General features: G+C 40.1%; 1 protein-coding gene across 1 annotated transcript in view; it reads left to right on the top strand.

Moving 5' to 3' along the window:
* Positions 1 to 1,634: 1,634 nt before the first annotated feature.
* Positions 1,635 to 23,532, top strand: part of LOC128722704 (polypeptide N-acetylgalactosaminyltransferase 5) — a 40,664-nt gene continuing 18,766 nt past the window's right edge. The window contains exon 1 of the mRNA XM_053816380.1: positions 1,635 to 1,826. Coding sequence (XP_053672355.1) covers positions 1,635 to 1,826 — 192 coding nt within the window. The remainder of the gene's footprint in view (positions 1,827 to 23,532) is intronic.

The raw sequence follows: 23,532 nt of genomic DNA, 5'->3' as shown, positions 1-23,532 counted from the left end.
GTGTGCTGTATTTCCATTTTATCTGTTCAATTACTGCCAAATAACAACGGTACAAACAAAGGTACTATGAACAATGATTATGACTTGAATGGCTTCTCGTAGCAGGAAATTTAATTGTTTTTCAATTAAAACTTGCATTTCAAAAGCCCCTATCGTTGGCCCCTATGGCATTTACTTATTTATCTCTTCATGGCTGTTAATTATGTCGAGCATAAACACACTAGCCAGAACATGGATACGCTGCATAAACAAAATAAATATCTTCCCAAAAACACTCTAGAGAATCCAGTCATTTTCCCCATGCTATGCTGGGTTCATTGTTTTAGTTTGATTTTCGTGGTAATTTATTAATGATTGCATCAATATCGCCCACTAGTGTTTGTGTGTGGTATGTCGAAGTTGTTTCCTACAATTTTTTAGTCCTTTTCGATTTTATAACATAAATATTGATTATTTATACATCGCAGTCATGCTTTCAGTCATTGATCTGGCTCGGAACCTTCGTTTCGAAGCATGCATTTTTTCGTATATGCATTGCATTTCCGCACGAGCTTTGCGTGCAATTTTTACATTGTCGTAAATGAATTCTCCGGAAGCAGCACGTTGGTTTAAATATTTGGTCGGATTGAAAGCAGAAGCATGCCTGCGTGAAAATTGCAACTACTTCGGTTTCGGTGATGTCTGCACCGCCGGTGAAAGCTGGTTTGCCGGTGTTGCTTTTGGAGTGCCTTGTGCTTGGCGATAAATATTTCATTTAGTTTGCAAACATTTAATTGCCTTCCGGGAAACGAGTTTACTTGTTATTATTTTTTTTTCATTTACTGATTAACTTACAGCAAACGCCGGTGCTCGAGTTGCATATCGCACCAAACGGGTGCAAAATATGTTTACTCACCTCTTCACACAGGTTCAGCATCGAATAGTTTCCTCCATGTCTGGCAAAAGTAGGAGGAAATTTTTCGATCAAGCTTTTCAGCTGTCCTTGCTGCGATGTTTTGCGTTTTAGTTTTTAATTGGGTTCAACTGCAATTGAATGCATTATTAGACGATTGGTTTTGATTGACTATATTAGCTCAAAAATGTGTTCCCTTCAATTCTTCTTGGGTGCATTGTATTGAAACAATTCGTAATTTAAGAATTTTACACGAGTTTTCTGATTTATAATAATTTTTCATTTGGCTGACGAACTGCATTTGTTTTTCAAACAGCATTCGTTTATTATTAGCGCTGCGAAAAAGTGATACGTATGGTTCATATCTAGCCATGTAGTGTGTGAATAAAAGTACGGAAAAGTGTCATTTGTGTTTACGTGTGCAGCTGATGCGGATAGTTTTCGCAGTCAAAATAATGCGTTCTTGTACTGATACATTCTGACAGAATCGTTGAAGAACAATTCATGCATTCCTCCTGCAACAGGAAGTTACATGCGAATCTAGTTCGATGTCATATTGCGTGGTAGCGAACAACGGCGGCCCTTTAATGCATGTGCTTGTGTAGTATCGCGAGTGTAAGTGTGTGTGCGCTTGAAGCGATCGTCGGTGCAATTGTATGTGCGCCTGTGCGTGAATTGTTGTGCCCCATTTCACCGCCTGGCGAGCAGGAGCGAATAGCCGGGAAATTTCCGAAAAATTAATATGTCCACCGTCAACCTCAGCAGAATGTTCCGGGGCAAGTTCCGCACGAACACCTGCCGGATCGTGGTGCTGACTTCGCTCGTATGGCTGCTAATCGATGTGATACTGATAGTGAAATACGCCGACTGCCCCAGCACGGGCAGCGGGTCCAGCTGGCTATGCAAGCGGAACGGGGCAGAGTACGATGCGGAAGTAAGTATTTTTAACATTATTGCACCAAATAGACCTGATGACGAATTGTTCTGTTTCATACTATGATATTGAAACCGTATTCTGATGGCATTCTGTGAAATGCTGAAAACATAATTCAATAAATGCTTGGGGTTTGGGTGACGGTGTCGTTTATGTGTACGCAGGTCTTCCATATACGATCCTTTCCATTTACTTCAAAGCGAAATCTGTGTGTTTATAAATCTCGCATTTTCACAGCAGGACCACAGAGGATAATTTATGTCGACACCTGTCAAAGGTCGGCCTTCGTGTCGACTAAGTGCGCATTGACAAGTGATGAAGGTAGCAGTAGCTAAGGGCTAGTTTCGCCTTTTCGATACTATATGGCATTTAAAACTTTTGTAGATTATACTTATACTATTCATATTTTTTTCTGACATAATCTAATCTGTAATATTCATGATTTACATGCTTTATATTAATTACATAGTTGTTTTAATTAAGTAATCTGTATATCAAATGAGCCGTCTATGTCAGAGAATGTATCGAAACGTGGTAATATAAAACGGTTCCAAAATTCTACGGAGTGAGTTTGAAGAGTAAGAATAACCTCTAGAGAAAGTGAATGAGAAAGAGAGAAAAGCACACACATTTTATCTTTCTCATTCAGAAGATATTATTGCGTTTTATCTTCGTTGGAAAAATGGATGTGATACTATCGATCACAGTACCTTTAGGACCGGAAAGGATCAAACTCGGGCTTGGACGAAAGAGGTAAGGCGGTAACGGCCACGAGATGTATTTTTAGGTCGGAACATCAGGATCCAATCGCTATCGGATGTTTGGTCCTTTTCGTTCTCGGCTTGCGGTTCCATTTGGCTGCTGTGAAAATTACATAAATCAATAACTAAACCCTTCTTTTCCCATCGTGCCGACACGATGCTGAGGCGGATGTTCTACGAGCAGCTATTGTCGAAGGTGGGGAGCTTGTACCGGTTGATTAATCTAGGAAAGTTTCAAATTGGATGGAGAGTAAACCATTGCATGGACGGACACGACCGAGTCGGGGATAGATAAGCAAATTTTTAACTCAATATTTAGAGTTTTGGGCTTCGTTGGTGTATGCTGGTAAGCTCTCAAGATCCATAGTCTCTGAGTGAGCTTCTGAGAGCGTTTGAATCGTTATATTGAAACTGGATGGAATAGAACGAATTTCTAGATGTTATGGATTGATGGCCTGTGATAAATACGATGTAGCTGTATATATTGTCGATTTTATTCACCGTTATAAAAGTTTTATAAAATGCTTTTTAGAAACTTATTATAAGTAATACAGGTTTGGAAACTTTTTCATCTTAAAAGTTTGCCAGATTTGCCAGCTATTTTTTCCCCACAAGAATGCATAACCTAGAAATCTAAAATACACAAATTCCGTAGCATCAATCTGAATTATATTAAAACCGAAAAAAAAGTCCATTTACTTTCTGCAGACAACGACTGCAGAAAGTTAATTTTCCTGGACCAGTCGAAGGATGGCATTTTTAATCGTCCACCGAACCAAACAGCTGCACACCAACTGTTACGCGTGGCCGGTGCTGTCGCTGCCGTCGTCGTAAAATCATCCTCTTGTGTTTAAGCGAGCCCAGAAAAAAAACGAGATGAAAAGAAATAATTTCGCACGAATACCACACGAAAACGTACTCGGGAAAGCTTGAGCCTTTAGACGAGATCGAGTGTCATAGAATAAAATCTCGTTGCGGTCACATCAGCCTGCGCATGTAATAATGCTGCTCTCCCTGCGACGTAACACGCGGGGGCGTTTGCAATAAATGATGATTCAGAAAGAGTTTGTGAGTGGCTGCGGTCGGACGAGAAGGGTAATACTTCACAAGAAGTCCCCGACTTCATTAGCATAAATTATGAGTGGGATGGTCGCACCAGTCGGGTTTCCTTCCAATGTTTTTCTTTGCAAATTTTTTTTTGTCGAAAAGATTTTCCCTTCGTTGTTTTGGCCATGAGCTTTTCTGTTGAGCAGGCTTCTGTTGGGAAGCCAGGAAGATGTTGCAAATGACATGCTTTAATTGTTTACGCTTCCTAGAAAAAATGTCTACACAAGAAGATCACTTGCGAGTTGTTTTTCCTTGTAATCTAAATGCAAAAGTATTTTCTAATAAATTAATAAATTAGATAATAAGTTCATATGTGCAGCATAACATGTTTACGGTTCACGTTATATTTAAATTTACAATGTTTTACTAACCAAAAGTAACTTTTTTTCATTTATTAAAACAAGTTTTGTTTAACTCTATATATTGTTAGAAATTATGTATATTGAACATTAAGTAACTTCCAGAAAGCTAGTTAGTTTAATTTATCATTGAATCGCGTATCATGTACAAATGATTTGCACGTACAGTAAAGTAGTTGCAAGTCCCGGGCTCATGCTCGCCATCGCACAATTGTGGGCCGTTATGGCACCTGCATCTACACCTACATCTGCACCTACAAGGATACGACTCATTCAAAAGGACACTCGAAAACGAACTGTTGCACAGAAAATGGTGCTGCTGACGTCGGAGTGCGTTTTGGCTCTGCTTTGCGCGGCCAGCGTAATCAAGTTATTGCGACTGCACTTGACGCAAAATGTAGCCTTCACCACCCCACCTACTGTAGTTGCTTTCTCTCGGGGTGGGCTCGGCTCGTCGGTTTTGCGTGCCTTGCAAGCGGCAAATAGAGACGCAAATGTTTTGCCGTTTAATTAGTGCGGAAATAAACGTACATAAACGCACATTGAATGCATAATTTCCCGAGTGCACGCCGTTGCGATTGTGAGCAGGAGTGGGATGTTACGTGCGTTCGCAGGAATCCCTGGCCAGTCCATCTCTCTGGCAATGGTGAGCCTTGTGTTTGGCTGCTGGCTGCTGATCGGACACGATGGCATCTTAGCTTTTAGAGTGTGTCGAAACAGGAAAATTTTCAACCGGTATGTCACGAGGGACGACGGCGACTGACAAGCGCAGTTGCAGTTGAAAGGTAGAATAGGTAGAAAAAATTTCTTTTCAAAACAGCGGTAGTGATGCTTCAACTCGCATGCTTTACCTACTGTGTTGCTACCAAAGGCGATGGCTAAAATGAATTTCAACGTGGACCACTATTATTAATACAAGGGTGGAGATTATGTTTCGAACACGGTATGCAACATTAAGGTATACGAATATGCTAATGGACTAGTTGGAGAGGTATGCAATGGTATATTTGTTGCTATTATTATTGCTTCGTGTTTACTTTTAATCGGGTTCGCTATTACAGAATACTATTGAAAATATGTCGGTATTTACCAGTTGACAAATCAAAGTTAATTCTTTAAAACGAATGGCTGCAACATTCCTTGACATTTTTGGAAATAAGATCGCATTAATCCTTTAATTATATTTTATCTCTCCATTTAAAACAAATGACAAGGGCCGTGATACGGAATCCCAACGGGAATTCGTAACGAATAAAGCAGCCCAAACTTGATGCGGCCTTTTCAAGACTGTGCCTGTTATCACAGCTAACTTTATGTCTTCTGGTCTATTGTGTCCTTGAGCAGGAAGTCTGCAGAAAATTGTGATCATATTTCAATAACGTTGGAATTACCCTCCATTACCTACAAAGGTAGTTAAATTGTAATCCACTGCACGGCACGAATTTCGGTATAAAAGGTGTATTAGGTGGTATTTATCTTTGTAATGTTTGTCGAAAGTGGATGGACAAAATGAATTACCCTCACCGCCGGTACACTCCTTTTCGTTCCATTTGAATATGGAAGCAACATTATGCTCGGTCGCGCCAAACTGTCAACCCATACCGGTGGGGCATAAATTTCAGCTTATAGGTGGCTGAGATAAAACGAAAGGCTCCCTACGGCCCCTGATCTCGCGCTACTCACCTCAAGAACAATCAAGCCACGAGCAGCAACAGTGGCATTCGCAAGAGACGGCAGCAAGTAAATTATGATAATTTTTCCGCTCGCCATATAAAAACGTATAACCCTGCGGGGGCAGTGCTGCCGCAGGACGTGGAAAGAGATTAAAAACGTAAGATACAGGGATGCAGACCGAAAGGCAAGCAGTTTTTTTTCCATGCTGGTTGTCCTTTGTACAACTGGGTTTGGTCAGGTGACTGGCAATCAAAATGAATCTCTACCACCATCTTTCTTTCATCGTTTACTGGAGGGGTTGCACAAGTACCGGGAAAATCACACGCAGAAAAACAGCCGAAGACACACTTTGAGTTTCTTAACAGCATGTCTGGCTTTTTGAATATTTTTGTTGCAAGCGAAATCAGGCTCCATTGCGTACTCCAGGATTCTACACCCTCGAATTGACGAGCGTGCCGCGAAGATGAAATGGAAAACTTAGTTTAATTCTCCAATGCTTTGTTGTGTGTATTCTTTTGTTCACTACCATCACACTACTGCTCGGATACGGGATGATTTTAAAATGTTTTTATTTTGTAGTTTATGGCTAATATCAGACCGTCCCTTGTATCATACGTGCTAGTCTTGAAAAGTGACTCAATAAAGCTTATCGATAAGCGTTGTTCGAATTTCTTTTATGGTGGCAATTTTTTTAAATTTATTGTTACTAAATTTAGTAACATTAATTTACTTTTTAAATTTGTTTGCGTTTATTTACACTAGCTTGTAATTTGCTGTTTACGTGTATACGAACACAAGTATGTCTCATTATAGGTATAGTATTTGATAAACTTGATGGAAGAGGATAACATTGACTCCGAATGGCGTCTTCTCGATCCATTACGTAATTACAAACGTTCCAAAAGGACACGGTGGCCGCCATACAGTGAAATTGTTATATATTTTGGGTCTTTAAATTTCTCCGGTCATTACATTCAAGTTCTTTTTTATGACCGGCCATAATCTAGCAAGGCGTGGCTGCGTGGTATATGATATCCGTTTATTTGGCAAGAAATAATTTTCATAAGAAATAAAACGATGGATTCCTCACCGAGAAGCCTAAAACTTATATCACTCGGCAATTGTCTAGTTTGTCTTTCGTTGATATGGCTTTTAGTGATAAGATTAATTTTATGTAATTCTTTTGCGATGCGATAGCAATAATCTTTAAATTCTCTTCGGTGCGCTAATCTTGAAAACCCACCGCGTTGTCTGGCTCGGACATACAACCCTCTAAAACAGCGTTGAAATTGATCGTAAATCAGGCCATCGATTGTGCGCCTGCGAGAAGAGCCATTTCGGTAGTAAAAACGCTTACGTTGCTCGCTTTGCCGGAGTCATTTTTATGCTCTGCCCGCGGAATGAGCTGGCGCTTGGTTTTAAATTGTAATGGCCCTCATAATGTCGGTGTACATCTGCGCGATAACGACAGCTTGGTATCGACGTGCAAATTGGATGTAGCAAAAATGCCCTAATGTTTTTTTTTTGCTTTTGCTGATAGGTCTGTTTTTGTAGTATTTATTCGAAGAAACCCTCTCAAAAACTGCAAAATTCATCCATTTCTATTATGCTTACAAATTTTTGTACGTTTGAAGATTGTTTTGCTGAAGGTTTTTGTTGTTTGTATCAAATACTAAGGTTTTTAGATTCTTAGACGTTTTCCCAAGTACAGTTCCCAAGTATTGCGGAACTTTTCTTAACGAGTATACGCAAGAAGTAAACACCTTTTGATTACTCGGAAAAAACGTGCACAACAACTCAATGTCGTTTATAGGTGCTTTTGCTTAATTGACAACACTTTTTTTTTAAATTGCTAACAGCGTTTATAATTACGCATTCCGAAACGTGCCATCGGCCTAACTCCAGCAAGAAGAAAAGCGATCCTTCGTGTTTCTTCCGTTCGATGAGAACAATCCAACACCGTCACGGTGTAGCCGGTTTTGACAAATTTACTCTGAAATATCGTTCGGGTGATTGTCAATTACCATCAACGGGTTGCAAATTGGATTTGCTTCATAAAGTTCATCTCGTTTTCTATTTCAACTCCCACTCGTCCTCGACTTTGGCTTGTGCGAGTTGGGCTTTGCAAGATGGTCAAAATGAGTGAAGTTTTCCATGCCTCAGCCGCGCTGAAAATTGGGCACAACATTTCCATCGGACGGCCCGAGACAAGGCTGACAGCGATGAAAACGGGACAGGACGGGGAAACAATGTTTCGTTTAATTTACCTTCTTTTCTTCTCTTGATTGCCTTCGCCGTTTAACTCCCTGTGCAACGTGGTAGCACCGGTAGAAGTGCCAGCGTTCAGTTCATTTCCCGCCAGATGTCACCAGTGATGGCGGCGGTGAGCCAGTGTAGCTGTTTTCAACGCGTTGGTTGCTAGGGGTAGCAAAAATTCAATCAAAACTTTTTCCCGACTCCATGTATCAGAGTCAGGCGTGAAGTGGAGAAGAAGATGACCATTAAGCGTGTGGACAAGCACTGGAATTTGACCATGGACGCCGAACCAGGATACCAAGTTAACCGGTCTCGCTTATCAAGACCTCCGAAACAGGAGCCTGTTTGCAACTTGTTTCGAGTCCTTGATTATGATGGAAATTGATTTTTTGTTCTTGTCAACCGATCCGGATGTGTTTTCAGCTCACTCAGCTTCAGAAAGCGTCTGTTGGCTTCCTGTTGCGAAGGGGAATGATATCTTATCTGCAGGACGTACACAAAATTCTCGCAGTTTTAGTTTTACGAACAATGACAAATTGTTGCTGTAAAAATTATTGAAACAATTAATTTGTCCACTTATAATTTTAATTTAATACCGATCGTTCTGACGTGTCATGATTTTCATCATAATAAACATAATTGAGAATGTTTGAAATGCTCTATTTCTATCTACAATTTCACCTGTGTTTTTGACTTCAATTTGTTACACTTCATTTTTGTTTATCTTTTCTATGACCAAGGTATATCATTCATGGAAATTAGTCGCAGTAGTTGTTGAAACATTGTTATTTTCATAGTTTTGTTTTGTATTATTTTACCAATTATGCATGGAAGCGAAATTAATCCCATGAATTATATTTATGTTTGTTATCAAGTTTTTTTTATTTCGTCCTGCCTTTTGACATTATTTTATTTTTTTTATCAGTTCTTTTAATTATAACGGATCAAGTAAAGCGAAAGTAAGGTAAATGATTTCGTAGCATTTATGTTCTTTTAGTTCGACCTTTTTGGTACATTTTGACAGTGTTCGAAACCAATAATTTTAAGCTAACCCATATAAACATATAAAATTGATGATAAATTGAATACTAAATCCAATCAAAATAATAGTTGGTATTTTTCGAGCCAATAGTATATATTCGGACAATTGTAGTTTTCGCTTTCAATAGATGTTTATCAAAGTATGCCAAAGATCGAATCAATCGAAGATTTCGTTAAAATGCCTCTGACCCATGGCATTAAAACACATAGCGGTGAACTATAATAACACTGGCAGTAATATAAAGTTCATTAATTTTAAAAGCTTTCACATCAACGATCATTCACATCTCACGTGGCAATGTTCCTTACACGAAGAAATAAAAATAAGTGGACAAAGCAAAGCTGTACTGTTTGATGGAAGTCTTTTTACAATGTTTGGCCTGGCGTGGCACCCGTCTCGCTAATGTTCCGTTCAATAAATTGTGAAGCCATAGCGAGGGTGAGTAGCGTAGAGGAAAATAAAATCGAATCGAAAAAAGAACAATCGGCTCCGCTCGAACGGTGGAGGATCGAATTATGGAAAACGAAATGGAAAATTGTATTGTTGAACCGCAGCCGCGAAAATTTTTCCACTCGCTTATACGCTTCTTCTATTCGATGACCGACAAGCATCATCATGATCGTTGATTATTCCACGGCATTAACTCGAATGACTTACGGCGCAGCCAGAAGAAGCACTTGCTCCAACGGGAAAGCGAAAATAGGAGAGGTTTCTGGTAGCTGTGGCCAGTAGCAGTAGCACCATTGTTATAAATCTTCCATCATTTTTCACTGGATTTTTCCAATTCCATAGTCGCACCTGATCGAACGAGATACTAAGGTGAATGATGAAAATGGATCATAAAAAGCTTTGAATGGTTACGCTTCAACGAAATTCAACATTGAACCGGTGTAATGAAAACAGTGCTTGAAAAGCTTGCTCGTTTTAAGTCGAGTTAAGCCATGCTAGAGTTAATTATTCCTTTTTTGTTTAAGTTTTGTTTTTGCTCACTATCTTAAAAATGCATATATTATAACAAATGGAATAGAAAACAGGGTAAAAAACTTAATATGGTAAAGATAAAAACTTAATACAAATGCATTATAAATTGACTTTCATCGAATATGAAATATGTAGCTACGTTTTTGTATTTATAATATTTTTTCCCTAATGAAAGTTGTAAATCATTGTTTATTGTTGGCCACTTGCCTTTGCGTTCCCACTTGCATCTCCCATTCTCCCGACCAAAATGTGTGCCACCAAATTTCAGATGCATTCAGAAATTTCATTTGTTTCCCTCAAAGTTCCTCATTGAAATAACAAATTAGTTTTCGTTCTCACCGTTCCAATCTGGAACGTAAAGTTAGGCCATGAAAAGGGCGTTTCTTTAAATGCCTGGCCCACTAGAAAAGCGGATAAACCAGACCAGGGGACCAGTCGGGACTGGAATCAAAGCGGCTAGTCGTTACTACCCGTGAACTGTAATTCTCATAGTAATTTTTTTAATATGATTTAGATTGCATTAGGCACAATCAATTCATAATTTTGCTAGATTAATCTGAAAATGATTGCATCCCCGTAGCGTGTCGTTTGGGAACTGTGAATTGCTACAAACATTTGGAATAGAAGAACTTCTTATTTTGTCATAGAATATCGTGCATATCTCCATTCGGTTATATGCAAACGAAACGCGAGTAGAAGGAGAAAGTGATTATTTCAACGTGTGATCTATGATCCGCGATAAATGAACCACTTTGTACGATACCTCACTGCGGATGCGAAAGTATATATGCGGCTGTATCCATCGCAATGCAATTACCGGCGAACGGTTGTTTAATTAACACCATTTCGCCTTTTGATGGCGTTTTGACGAAAGCATGAATGAGTGATGCATTTATGATGCGCTTTTCGCCACCGGCACTGTGTAGTGACTGTGCGGGTGTGAGCGATAAATATTTAATTGTAATTATAACAACAGTAGAACATTGTTAGAGTACTCACTCATACACTAGGCGCTACACATTTTAAGCAGATTTGCATTCGCTGTTGTTAGGCGTTTTAAATTGACGCGCACAGGAAAAAAATATTTAAAGTTCACGTTTAAGTTGTATTCACCGAACAATGCTGAAACGTGAACGTTTCGATTAAGACAAATTCACTTGCGTAAACATACCAGTCTGATTCATTCGAATGTGTTGGGTGGAGTTGATGAACTGGAATTATATGTCAAGAGCATACTCTCACATCACTTTTCAACGAGCAACGGGAAAAAACAATATGGCATTCGGTGGTTTTTATTACGTTTTTATAAAAAAAAAACACACACACAGTTTTTGTTGAAGTTTTTTGTCAAAGCGAATTATGTTTCCAAATGAGCGTACAAATTCCGGGGTTTTCACCACGTAACCGACACATTTTGTACTGACGTGTCTATTGTCAGGTTGGCATGATCTCAGCTTGGCTTGGCACTACAGTCGTTGCACCTGATTAAACACCTTTTCAGACTCAGCCCTAAATCGGGTCTAGAGTTTGGTACGTTGCGTCGCATTGTAATTCAGTACTGCTTGGTGAGAATTTGTGAGCCCTCCAGACAGCAGAATCGTCCATCCATTTTCTAGTGTCTTCGTGTGAAGCTAGTTGGTAACATGTTTCACCGTCGGTCCATCGTCCAGGGACTGCCCCTGCTACTGGTGACTTTCAGTTCGATCGGGGGCATTTTATCCGAAGATGTGAAACCATCCAAAGATGTTAAAAACATGCCAGAAATTGACATTTCGCCGATTGCGAATATGTTGGAAGGTCACATCGGCAAATTCAGGAGGCTGCGTGAAGATCTGAAGGCACTCCAAAACAGTAAGGACGCCCAGAACCCGATTGCGTTCTTCCGCGAAAGCATGCGCATTATGGAGGGCCTACAGTCGCTGGGTAAGGAATGGAAGGATATCGAAAAGCTGCATGATGATCCCAATCGGAAGTTCCAAGCCGTGCTGGATGAGATGGACCCGTTGTGTGCCCAGCGAAAACAGCGTGTGCCGTCCATGGAGAAGGGGTTGCGCTGCTTTTACACCAACATGGGCGGACAACCGTACTATCGCATTGGACCGCTTAAGCAAGAACAACTGAATACGGTTCCGTTCCGCGCAACGCTGTTTCGCGATTTTCTCACCCCGGAGGAGGTACGTAAGGTGGCCAAGAATCGTACCTTCGGACCGAATATATTGCGCCGCATGAAGTCGATCTGGCCGACAGTGCACAACGTGGCCGTTCGGGAAGTGAGGAAAAATGGATACAACGGTTCGAATTTGAAACTGTCTTCTCCCAGCATAATGGTCTATGTAAGCATATTCGGTCATGTTCAGCGTTTGGTTTGCTATGCCAGGACATTTTTTATGATACATTTCTATACCTGTTTCAGCTTGACACGTACGACAGTGCCGGCACGACACTGTTCCCTGGGGGAGAATTTACGGTGGCACCTACCAGCGGAAGTCTACTCTTGTCAACTGTGCATCCTTCGGTTTGCCCGTCCGCTAATACATTGCAAGTCATCACCAATTTTAGTATCATTTATAAAACGAAGACCAAATAAAACGTGTTAATTCCTTCATATTGAAATATTTTATATTGAGTTCACGTGTTCAAAGCACAATTGATGAAAATGTAAAATTTTATGATATATTTTCTATTCTGTTTCATATGAAAAATGGAAACGAGTCATGGCACTGTCAGTTGAAGCAATTGTCAACTTGGTGTGAAATATTTCATCTCCGCCGAGAATAGGCAAAACCATGCGCAATTTTGCCATACCGAATGTAGCATTTTCGAGCAGTAGCTTTTTTTTGAACAGTGATGTGTTGTGGCTGCTGAAGTAATATAAAAATTAGTTGAATTATTAAAACAAGCTTATAACTCGCGCTGAAGATAAAAAAAACCGGAAACATATCCATTGAATTTTAGTAAAAAGAAAAACTTCAAGCTGATCGACTCAATGCAATCACCTAATTCATCTATCCATTTCTCCCTATAATAATGTTGCATGAGGCTTCATCAAGATGAACATTCTTTCTTACTGTTCTCGGTTTGCTGCTTTATGACCCTGCATTTCGCTTTCATAAAATGCTCTCTCTTCAGTTTCAATTTGAATATCATCATCATATAACAGCAGCAACGACGAATCACCTTCGTCAAATTGGTACTCTTTGCTGCATCACGCCCGGTAGAAAGAATCATCCCTAATCCCATATCATGCGCGCACCTCCCGATTGACTTCCACACTAGCAAATTTTCCTTCATGGAATACTATTGGCGTTGGCTGGTTTTTCTTTCATTCCTCCTTGTAGAGTATCGTGTTGATTGGTTTGTTTTTCGACGTTTGATCCACCTGTGCCACGAGTCGGTATGATAAGGGAAGTTAGGATGAAAACGCTGCTTCATACATTTATGCTTTCATCAATCAAGAGTACCGTTTCGGGGCAAACAAATTTTATCAATTTGAAATGAAATAGAGTTCATGAAAGAATCGACGCAAATGCTGTTCGATTGTATTATTTTGCAAATATTTTATATCCTAGATGTCTGATATAATTTTACTTTCTGCAACAATTGCACATTAATTTAAAGAAACGACGCGGTCTGAGTATAATTATACCTGGCAGGAAAATGGGATATTCATGTACTACGCTTATTGACTGACTCGCTGACGATCGTCTGCTCTGGTGCATTTTTCTGTGCTGTTTTTTTTTCGTTCCTAATTCGTACATTTTTCCTAATTTGTTCTCCTAAACACAGTCTGTCAATCTACTTAATCCAATTGCTTTCTAACGCTCAAGCCACGTAAGTGTTCTTTTGCAGCGTAAAGGCCACGGAGCGCACGTAAAAGCTTTTCCATGCTTTAAACATTAAAATTTGATTTTAGACCATTTTTTCACAACACACTATCGTGAGCTTTATCATCATCAGCAGTTCACCGTGGAAAACCGGTGGTATGCGGTGTTTCATGAAAAATATATGCATTTTCCCTGTGTTAACAGAAGAAACACACATTGAGTGATTAGAAACATGCTGAGCGAAATAAGGTTGGTTTTTGCTAATTTACACTTGAACACGTCAAGTGGCCCTGCGTTAGCGGTTTGGCTGCGGAACCATTGCGCGCAGATTAGGGCCGCAGCAAATGAAAGAACCTCCATCCTTGTCTGTGTCACCGCCGACTGTTGGGGGTGGGAGGTTTGATGGGAGAAGGGTGGGTGGAGGCAAACACAAATTAAAGAGCAAAGCGATGTGGAAATTCATTTTTCCATTTCAGCTCAGCTCACACATACACTCCGCAGCGCTCGGGACAAGCAGAACGCAACTGCTAATGCGAACTCAGCCGCGAGGGCCGATGGGCTGCAAATGAATCCGGTGTGCTCGGGCATCCAACGTCAGGTGGCACGTACCAAGGCGGGCGGAATAAAACGTTTGCTTTTCCTCATTTCAATTTCTGACAATTTTCTCCACATTTAACACCGGAGCCGTCCGTTTCATGAAATGAACGCAGTGGCAGTGAGCTTTCGTACGGTGGTCGTCCGGCCGTCCGGGCATGGGTCGGGATCCCGGACGGATCGCTTTTCCGGAGCTATGGCCACTGAGCTAGGATGCCGAGACAACATGACAGTTTTTCCTTCACACGGGGGATCTTCAGCAGTATGGCGAATAATCGGCTTTTGCAAACATTTCCGTCGGTTCCGTCCCACGTCAAGCTGGGGCTTATTTTTCATCAGTAGCAGCAGCAGCGACTTTAGAACCCTATTTCTACCTCGCATACCGATGTGGTTATATTATTTACATGAATTTAACTAAAGCTAGTGCAACCGTTTTGCGTGTTTTTAAATAATATGTTTTATTTTTCAATCCATAACGGGTACAGTAGCGAAGGCCGTGTTTTTTTCTCATTCTGTTACGTTTAGCGTTGACCATGATGGATGATTTGAAGCAAAATTTATATTGTACTTTTGCAGTTATTACAATTTTTTTGGTTTCATATTTAGCATAGCTTTATTCATTTATCCTTTTTCTGAAATCAATACAATCAAAAGCCTATACGAGTTTTTTTTAATATATTTATAGCGAAATGCATACTTAAACTAGATGCCGTGCTTTAATTGTTGTGAAGCTAATCCTAAGATTAATCTTTCAATTTCCTTTAATCTACGTCTGAGAAATGACAAAAGTGATGTCAAATCGGTACAATGGATCAATTATCGCCTAATTTAATGCATAGCGGAATTAAAGGAAACATCTTAATGCTACTATATCGGTTACGTTAAGAAAAAAATGAAAGCCAACTCCAAAACTCCCATGAAACGTTGATAATAATTCCGTCCATCACCGTTAAACGGCTCAAAACGTTTGCCAGCCAATTTATCGCACGAACGGTTGCTTGGTAGCCGTTTAAAACGTTTTATTTGCATTGTACTGGGGCCACATGCTGTAACAATTTTATTTCAATTTCTTTCCTCATCGACGGCTAGTGGCTGGAGACGCCCTGAAGCGCGAGAGCTGCCGTGTTCATACGCCAAACCATTCATCTTTTTAAATAAAATTTATCACCATAAACTTCGAGCCTCAGCAGCGAAGCCGGTACAACACACGGTGGATTTTATTTGCTGCCGCAACCTCGTGCGGCTGTTCGTTTGCGATTCGCCATTTGTGCGAGAGTAAATTCTTCCCATCCACTGCCGCCAGTAGGCTGGCAGCACAGAGAGACGACGATACGGTGGTGGAAGATTTATTTCGTTCGATTTTCGTTTCATTCGACTATAAAAGCTTTCTTGCAACGCCGCAGCCGGAGGTGCGCGAGCGGCAGGGGAGTGTTTTGTGAGTGAAATGTGGCCGTGGAAAAGTGAAAAGTGTTTTGTCAGTTTCGCGCGAACGGTGCTTTTCCCCCGCCCGCAACCCCGTGAACAATTCAAATGTGATTTTAAATCGTGAAACGGCAAATAAATTTCTTAAGGGGAAGTGAGACACACCGCCCCGTCTTTAGGCGTAAACGCGACAATCTTATTTTATCGTCCACCGAGGCGCGTTCGACCTCGTGTTTTATTGTGACGCTCCTGGCGCAAGTATCAAAGAAAGCACGCCTGCTTGATGATGGTAGAAATAGCAAAGCCGACTTGAGCAGCATAATGCTGAAGCTGTTTATCAGTATTTCCAATGCCTTGGTTTGAGTAAAGGTCTTCGTTTGGCACTAAGTTATTGAAAACATTTGTCGCTTGCGTGCAGATTACATCCTCAACGGTATAGTGATAAAAAGACGCACAAAACTCCGCAATTATGCTTTGTATTTGTGTACACATTTCAACATAACTTTGGCCTTTTTTTGTATTTCCGCATTTTCTCTTTGTTTTTGTCTTTGAAGTACACATTTTGTGTCTCAAGTCTATTTTTATGTTCCCTCATTTAGCTTTTTCTTATTATGTACAGACTGTTTTGAAGCGTTAATCATTTCTCGAGCACAAAAAACAGGATGCAAATTAACTCGAGTTTTTTCTCTTTCAGATTGTTTTTGCTTTCTTTGCCATGCATTTGGTTGGCTTCATTATTTTTGCGCCTAATACCGTGGCAGGTGGAAATGACTTTACATTTCCCGGAACGTTGCCGAATGTTTCATTATTCGTTTTCATTATATTTTGAAGATTTTTCTGCTTACCTCACTGTGTTCTATGCTGCCATGTTAGCGATGCTATTTTTTAAAATGAACCAGCTTCTTAAATCATACAGTTTGTTTTTCACTGTGATGAGCGTGGTGAATTGGTTCTAAAAGTAATTTTATTTTTGGCTATTCTTTGTTAATTATATTTTTGGTTCAAGAAAATGCATTTCCATGTAAAGCGAGGGAAAAAAATTTCAAACAATACGAGCCTTATTCGATTCCTGAATCTGAACAATCTGAAAATAATTTCATCGAGCTCACTAGGTTGCAAGTGCTAAGCATACCGCGCTTAATAGTATATATTTTTGGCAGAAAATAGTTCTATCGCAGAAAGAACTCGAATCGTGTAGAAGTTTTTATCCAATTACTGAATTTCCTACCATTTTGCTGTCGTGAGCAGTAAATATGTATTTTCATTGAAAATACTGTGCTGAAATATTGATAAACACCCGATGAGTCGGTCCAAATTAATTAAAATTAAACACAAAGCTTCTATTCTGCTGCGGGGTCCCTGCTTTGCAGTTCTTGCTTAAAGCGTCTCATTTTCTCGTTTTCCTTCCAAGCACGATTAAGGCGCATTTTTGGGCAACTTTGTGTCCCGAAACCAGCTTCCGTTTCTTGAAGCTACCCTTGCCTAGCTCTCCATTCAGGAATACAATACATTAGAGCCTGTCACGGCGTAAGTCACGTCCTAATGATTTTTGGTTGATGTTTATTTGGTTAATTAATTAGTACATGGATGTTGCCAGAAAATTTACTCTCAGAGAGTGTTTAGAAGGACGAATTGTTCCTTTAGCAGGAGAAGCACCAGTATTTGAGCTAGCATAGCATTCTGTTAGTATACAATTTTATGGAACGTGATGGGATAAGAGTATCAATATCATCCAATAGTAAACTTAATCATGTACCGTATTTTCGATTCATTTTTTTTAACAATTAGTATATGAAAGCATTTTGAATACTATCATGTATAAAAATATCTTTAAGTATAAACAAGATTGGTTTATAAAAATAACTTAAACGTAAGAGACATTCCGGTGGCTGTTTTCAGAGCTCAATGGCCAACCCGCAGGGGAAAATGTAAACGAATTCAAAGCATGATGTAAAAGATCAATCACAAACATACTGTATCAGTTGCTATATTTTGCGGTAAACGGACGCCAGTCTGTTGCACCGAGAGTTTCAGTAGGTTAAGTAACGGTGTCAGGCGCTCGGGAAAGCAGATCAAAATCATAACGCATAACCTTGGCCGCCGCTAGTGGCTGCATGACGAATCACAACCCCTGTTGTGACACCGGTATATGTGTAACGGAATATCTGCACATGCAAGAATATTCACGGCCACTGTTACACGGGACGGACAAGTTCGCAGGCATAATAAGGCTGGTAATGGGAAGCAATGCAGTGCTGCATCGGCCCGGCATCTATTATACTCACTCACCGATGCAGCTTTTCCCACGAGTTTATTTGATGCTAAATTCTGTTACTCGCTCGCCGGTAGCATGGTTGTTTGCGTTTCTCTTGTCTTGCTTTACGAGAAAATATACGACTCAAATGCGGTGCAATTATGCTGTGATGAAGCATATGTGCCATGTACGTTGGGATAAACAGCAATTTTTAGATGCGCCTTACGATATTCATAATGCTTCGTTGAGTTTTTAGTTTGTGGCATAATGTTCACCACAATAAACTAGGACCAATGAATTGTCTGCTGTATTTATCCACTGGAGTGGTAAGAGCTAATGCTTACTATAAGCATATTTGTAATTTTGATTAAATGGATTTCTGAAGCAATGTTCTTCTAACTTATAAATCCGGCGAGTCAAAAGTACTTCTGATTAAATATAGTGTTAAATAATTTTTAAGGTTTCACATAAACAATAACTTCGTACTGAATGAGTATAAATAATATTTTATTTATTTTCAAAAGGCGTTATAAAAAGGAAAAATATTAAAACATCGTCAATATCGTTTAAGTATTCCTTTTGAACAAACAAACATTCCGTTAGGGTTATTTTATCGTATCGTGAAAATGGAGATAAAAATGCTCGTAATTTCCGGATTTTGTGCTGATCCTTTTTTGTGCATTCTTTCGTCCTGGAACATAATTTCGCATTAGCATTTGGCGTTCCGGTGGTGTGAAGCAAAAAATACAAACAAGAAAGGGATAATTCCCTAATGAGTGATAAAAAGCTGTATTTTATGCTTTGCTTTTCCATTTTTTCTATGTGAAAAAGAAAATTTCGGCATAAAAATGCAAGACGAAAACAAGCGCTTGAAAAGTCGTCCGACGAGTGAACGCGAGCTGATGCTCCCGATAGTAATGGGTGAAGTTTTGCTTGAATTAATGCTACCGTAGGGGATGATAATGCTGGTGCCCGATGCTCCAACATTTGCCGTGGTTAAGGCTACAATGGCTTTGCGGTTTCAAGTGCACACCCAGTGCCGCTTGAAGCTTTTCCCGGATCAGAAGCAGATAAAACAGGCTAGAACGCTCACTACGGTGGTAAAAATAAAAGCTACCGCATGCAACAGAGTTCCCGGTGTTTATTATACGGGAAGTATTTTCATGTTAACTTCTTGAAAAAGATTCCGTTCTGCATACACCGTCTGTGTGTTTGGGTGTTCTCAAATAATTTGAATAACAGCTCTTGATTTTCCATAATAAACATCATTAAAAAAACGATTCATATTTTAAGCTTCAACTCTCAGATAAAAAATTGTCTTCGATAGCAACTACCTCTCCGAGCACGGTAATTAATAGAGTTATAAAGTACGAGTGAGCGAACACTCAAACTAATTAATTGAAACATGCACGAAGATGCGCACCGAGATGGATGAATGTCCTGCCCGAGGGATTAATGCTGCGTATTCGCCTATCCATATTTACATGGATTGAAAAGCACAGAGCTGCACCGGTATGAAAGATCAATACGGAAATAAAAGGTCAATAACGAAATGTGTGCACGTGCCTCAACTGACGGAAAACGGAATCACGCATTCTGTGTTGAAAATATCCAATTTGCGATGGAGTGCAGCGCAAAACGCTTCCACCGGGAGATTGGCAAACATTTGCACACTTTTTGTTCCTGGTACTTCCAAAACGGCAGCATATTGCCGAGTGACGAATGTGAAGGTTTTCCGCGAAGCAAAAAAAAAGCTTCGATTTTTCGACGCTTTACCTTTGTTCCAGTGCATCCTTCATTTTTCAAACATAAGTCACTTGGGGAGTCGATGGTGAGGAAAAGAGAGTAAGCTGCTCTGTGTTTCCCAGCACAGAGATACCTTCCCACCGTGAGGCAACTGTATCATTGTCAATGTTGTGGTTTGATGACATACGAAGTGCTCGTTGCTCGGTTAAACAGCCCTGCAGTGGTGCATTATTCACCGAGGTGTACCGAGGCGCTGTTTATGAAGGCTTCTGAGCTCGGCACTGCACAGCAAAATGGTCTTTGTTTGAATTAAGCATTTCACAAAATTCAACCATTGTTTCGTATTTTGAAGTACTGAAAGCTGTAGAACTAAGAACATCCTGAATGTACAAGAAAAGATATTCCATATCATCCTGATGAAGATGCTGCAGTGTGAAGGGGAAATATTTAGAAGCTTTTAAAATATTACTTTAACAATTTATATGATATTAGCATATGAAGTTTTGGTTTTATTTATAGTTACTTTCATTACGCATTTAAATCAGTCATTTACAATTTAAATTTGCATATTCTCATTTATTTTATATGTTAAATTAAATATTTTCTCCTGTCGTCAAGTCGTTTCGTTAGTTCATTAATATTTGTTCTCGCTTGCTTAACTGCCAGGGAGAGTGTTACAGAAAATGAAAGGAAATCTATTATTTCCATTATCAAAATGCCATTAAAATGACAATTTTCTCTGCTCGCTCAACCATTATCGACGGTCTGTAACCAGCAATGGGACACTCCGGAAACGGACATTACACTTTCGTTTTAAGCTGCAGGTCATCCTGTACCGCTTCGGAGCAAAATCACAGGTTGCGTTAGCCTATTTCACTCGAAAGTGCATTAGGAACCGAAGAGAACCTCCCAGTTGGATGTGGCCCCGAGCACACTAGCACAGAGTAAATTAATTAATGAAGATTTACCGACCAATTGAGTTCGCTTGGAATTGTTGCGGAATCGTCCTTTACACCGAACGTCGATGCTCCCGGTCGTATCGTATGCAATGGAATTGTCGTCTAGCTCGTTCCCTGATGTTGATTAAGTACGGCACGGGTGAGACAACCCATGCGTTTCCTTTAACTGCTCTTTTCCCCAAGGCGACGGGTGGGCAGATATTTTTGAGCTTTTCCAATGTGACGTAGATTCCAGACCTACGATTGCCGTCTGAAGGGGCGTCATGCTGTGTGCTTTGCGTATGAAACAAGTCTCCCTATCCCATTACGAAGCGCTTCCCGCGGTCTCTGACTGGAACGTCGCCCAGGTCACAGATTGGATTTATTAAATCAGCACCGGCTCTCCCTTGGCGGAGGACGAAAGGATGCGTTAACGCTCGTTTTTCACGGTAGCTGTTGGCTAGCCTGTCTTGTTCGATGTGCGCAGTTTACACCGAGGGGCTAAGAAACGAGCTTTCGCATGTTTCGTTCCGGAGCTGCTGCGGATCATCGTCTTGTGATTTTGAATCGAAAGCAAAAGCACCAGAGACAAGTGTGAACATGACTACGGCTGTACATGAGACCAAATAGGGAATCTCCTTTGGTTAGCACTGCATTAAAACCAAGCTGTATTGCAACGTTTGTGTGGATGTACAATACACAGCCTTTTGCGTAGATGTGGCAACTGCACAAAGCTGTCCTTTTGTGATCGTAAAATTCAAATATTTTATGTATATTACAAATTCAAATATTATTAATACTTAAATAAAATTGATAATATTATTGTAAGCATAAATTGATTATTAATATATTAATAGATGAGTTTAAGTTACATGAGTACATGTTATAAAGCTTTGATAAAGCTTAGTAGTCAGTATCTCATAGAACATTTGCAAACCTCAGTAATACTCCCTAGCCAATTCCCAATGTTTAATTTCAATGGAATTAGGTGGAATTAAATTTCAGTTCGCCCATCATCAAGCATAATAAGCTCGGGAAGGTGCCGCTTAATGAAGGGTGTCCAAACAATCGATGCCCAAAAACGGCTTCCAAACAGGCAAGTCAATTTCCACAACTTCACACATCCACAAAAGCGAGCCATGCATTCAACTGCATTCGATGGTAAACGGTCAGAAAATCACTCACGCCGCTCTTCCATACACACCAATATAAACTTTTCCAGCCGGTGTTCATCGCGTCGAAAAATTAAATCAGCTAACCTTAATTAATAGATCTGCAACTGACGCAACGGAACCGTGGGTTGTGTTGGGGCTGATGATTTCGGGAATTTAATTTGTTTCCGCCCCCTATCAGCAATACCCTTCCACCCTCAGTTGATGGCAACTGATGATGGCCTTTAAGTTGACCCATTTTGTTCCACAAATCCCCGGTTCCGGTGGCGAGCGGGATGCAAATTCGAATGGCTAACAATGCAAGGGCCTGATTAAAGGATGTGATAAAACAAATTGCTCATTATGTCTGCAGGCCAGCTTTAGTGCAGCAGAATGAAATAGCCGCGAAGCCTACTTATAGGACATTTCGGGTTTTGTTGGTTCGAATGGGTTCGAGATCGGGCTGCCTGAATGAAAGGATCGATTGCCTTTGGTGTTGATTTCGTCATGCGTTTATTTAATCGATTCACCCACTACTCCGATAGGCCATTGCACTGCTTTAACAATCATCGCGAAATCTGACACTCATGGTTATAGAATCCTTTAACATCACTTGTTAAATGAATTAATAATTGTATCTAATTTATGATTGGTATACGATAGCTATTTTACCAGAATTAAATGCTTGCAGCTTTACTAATACTTGCGAAAGTGAGCTGATGATGTATTAAGCTACAATGGAAGCTATTATGAATTTTTTAAATGAAATTGATAATCGGTTTCAATATCGGGATGCTTAAAGAAACATGTCAAATTAAAGACATTTAAAGATCTGGTTTTTTTTTTCATCTTAAAGACATTTATTTTGCGACACTGTATGTTTTCCTATCAAGAAGAAAAACACTCCAGGTCACGAAAGTTATACACACATCCCGTTTTCTGTTAACACTGGAGAATTCGCTTGAGTATCTCGGCACCAAACAAGACACCATCATCCACTCCTTCAGCATGATGTCTCCGAGATCGTGCAGCGATGCAATTTTCGATACAATCGAATTTCTTCTACCGTCGTATGCGCTTCGGAATGCTTGATTTCCTTGATCATTGATTTATTTGCCGTAGGCTACAAAAAGCCGGTGGCGAATTCGAGGCGCCCCCTCTTCCCTCTGGCAATACCGCACGGTGGAAACGGGCGCACGTGCATGGGAAGAAACATATGGCTGTGCGAGCGCCGTGGAAAAGCCACGATGCAGGAATCTGGCAATAGTAACACACCAAATCGGAAACGCATAAGAAGAACAGAAGCGCGATTCTCCGTCGTGGCGAGGAAAATTAAATTTCCATGTGTTTGCTGAAGCTGAAGCGTAAGCCCTTCTCAAAAAGAAACCGAATGCCTGCCATTTGAGACAGGTGACTGCTTTGTGCGCAACTTGTATATCGGTTCGTGTTTTATTCTCTGAACTATTTCGTTATTCTCCAACAAAAGAATAAAATACGCGTTTTTTTTTTTGTCAATTGAATTCTGTCAACCGCCAGACATGTCTCAGTTTTTTCGTAAAAGCCAAAATTAAAATATCTCTTATTTGTAAATAGTTTC

This window comes from Anopheles nili, chromosome 3, assembly GCF_943737925.1.
Source record: "Anopheles nili chromosome 3, idAnoNiliSN_F5_01, whole genome shotgun sequence".
NCBI lineage: Eukaryota > Metazoa > Arthropoda > Insecta > Diptera > Culicidae > Anopheles > Anopheles nili.
This window is presented reverse-complemented; position numbering and strand designations above follow the sequence as displayed.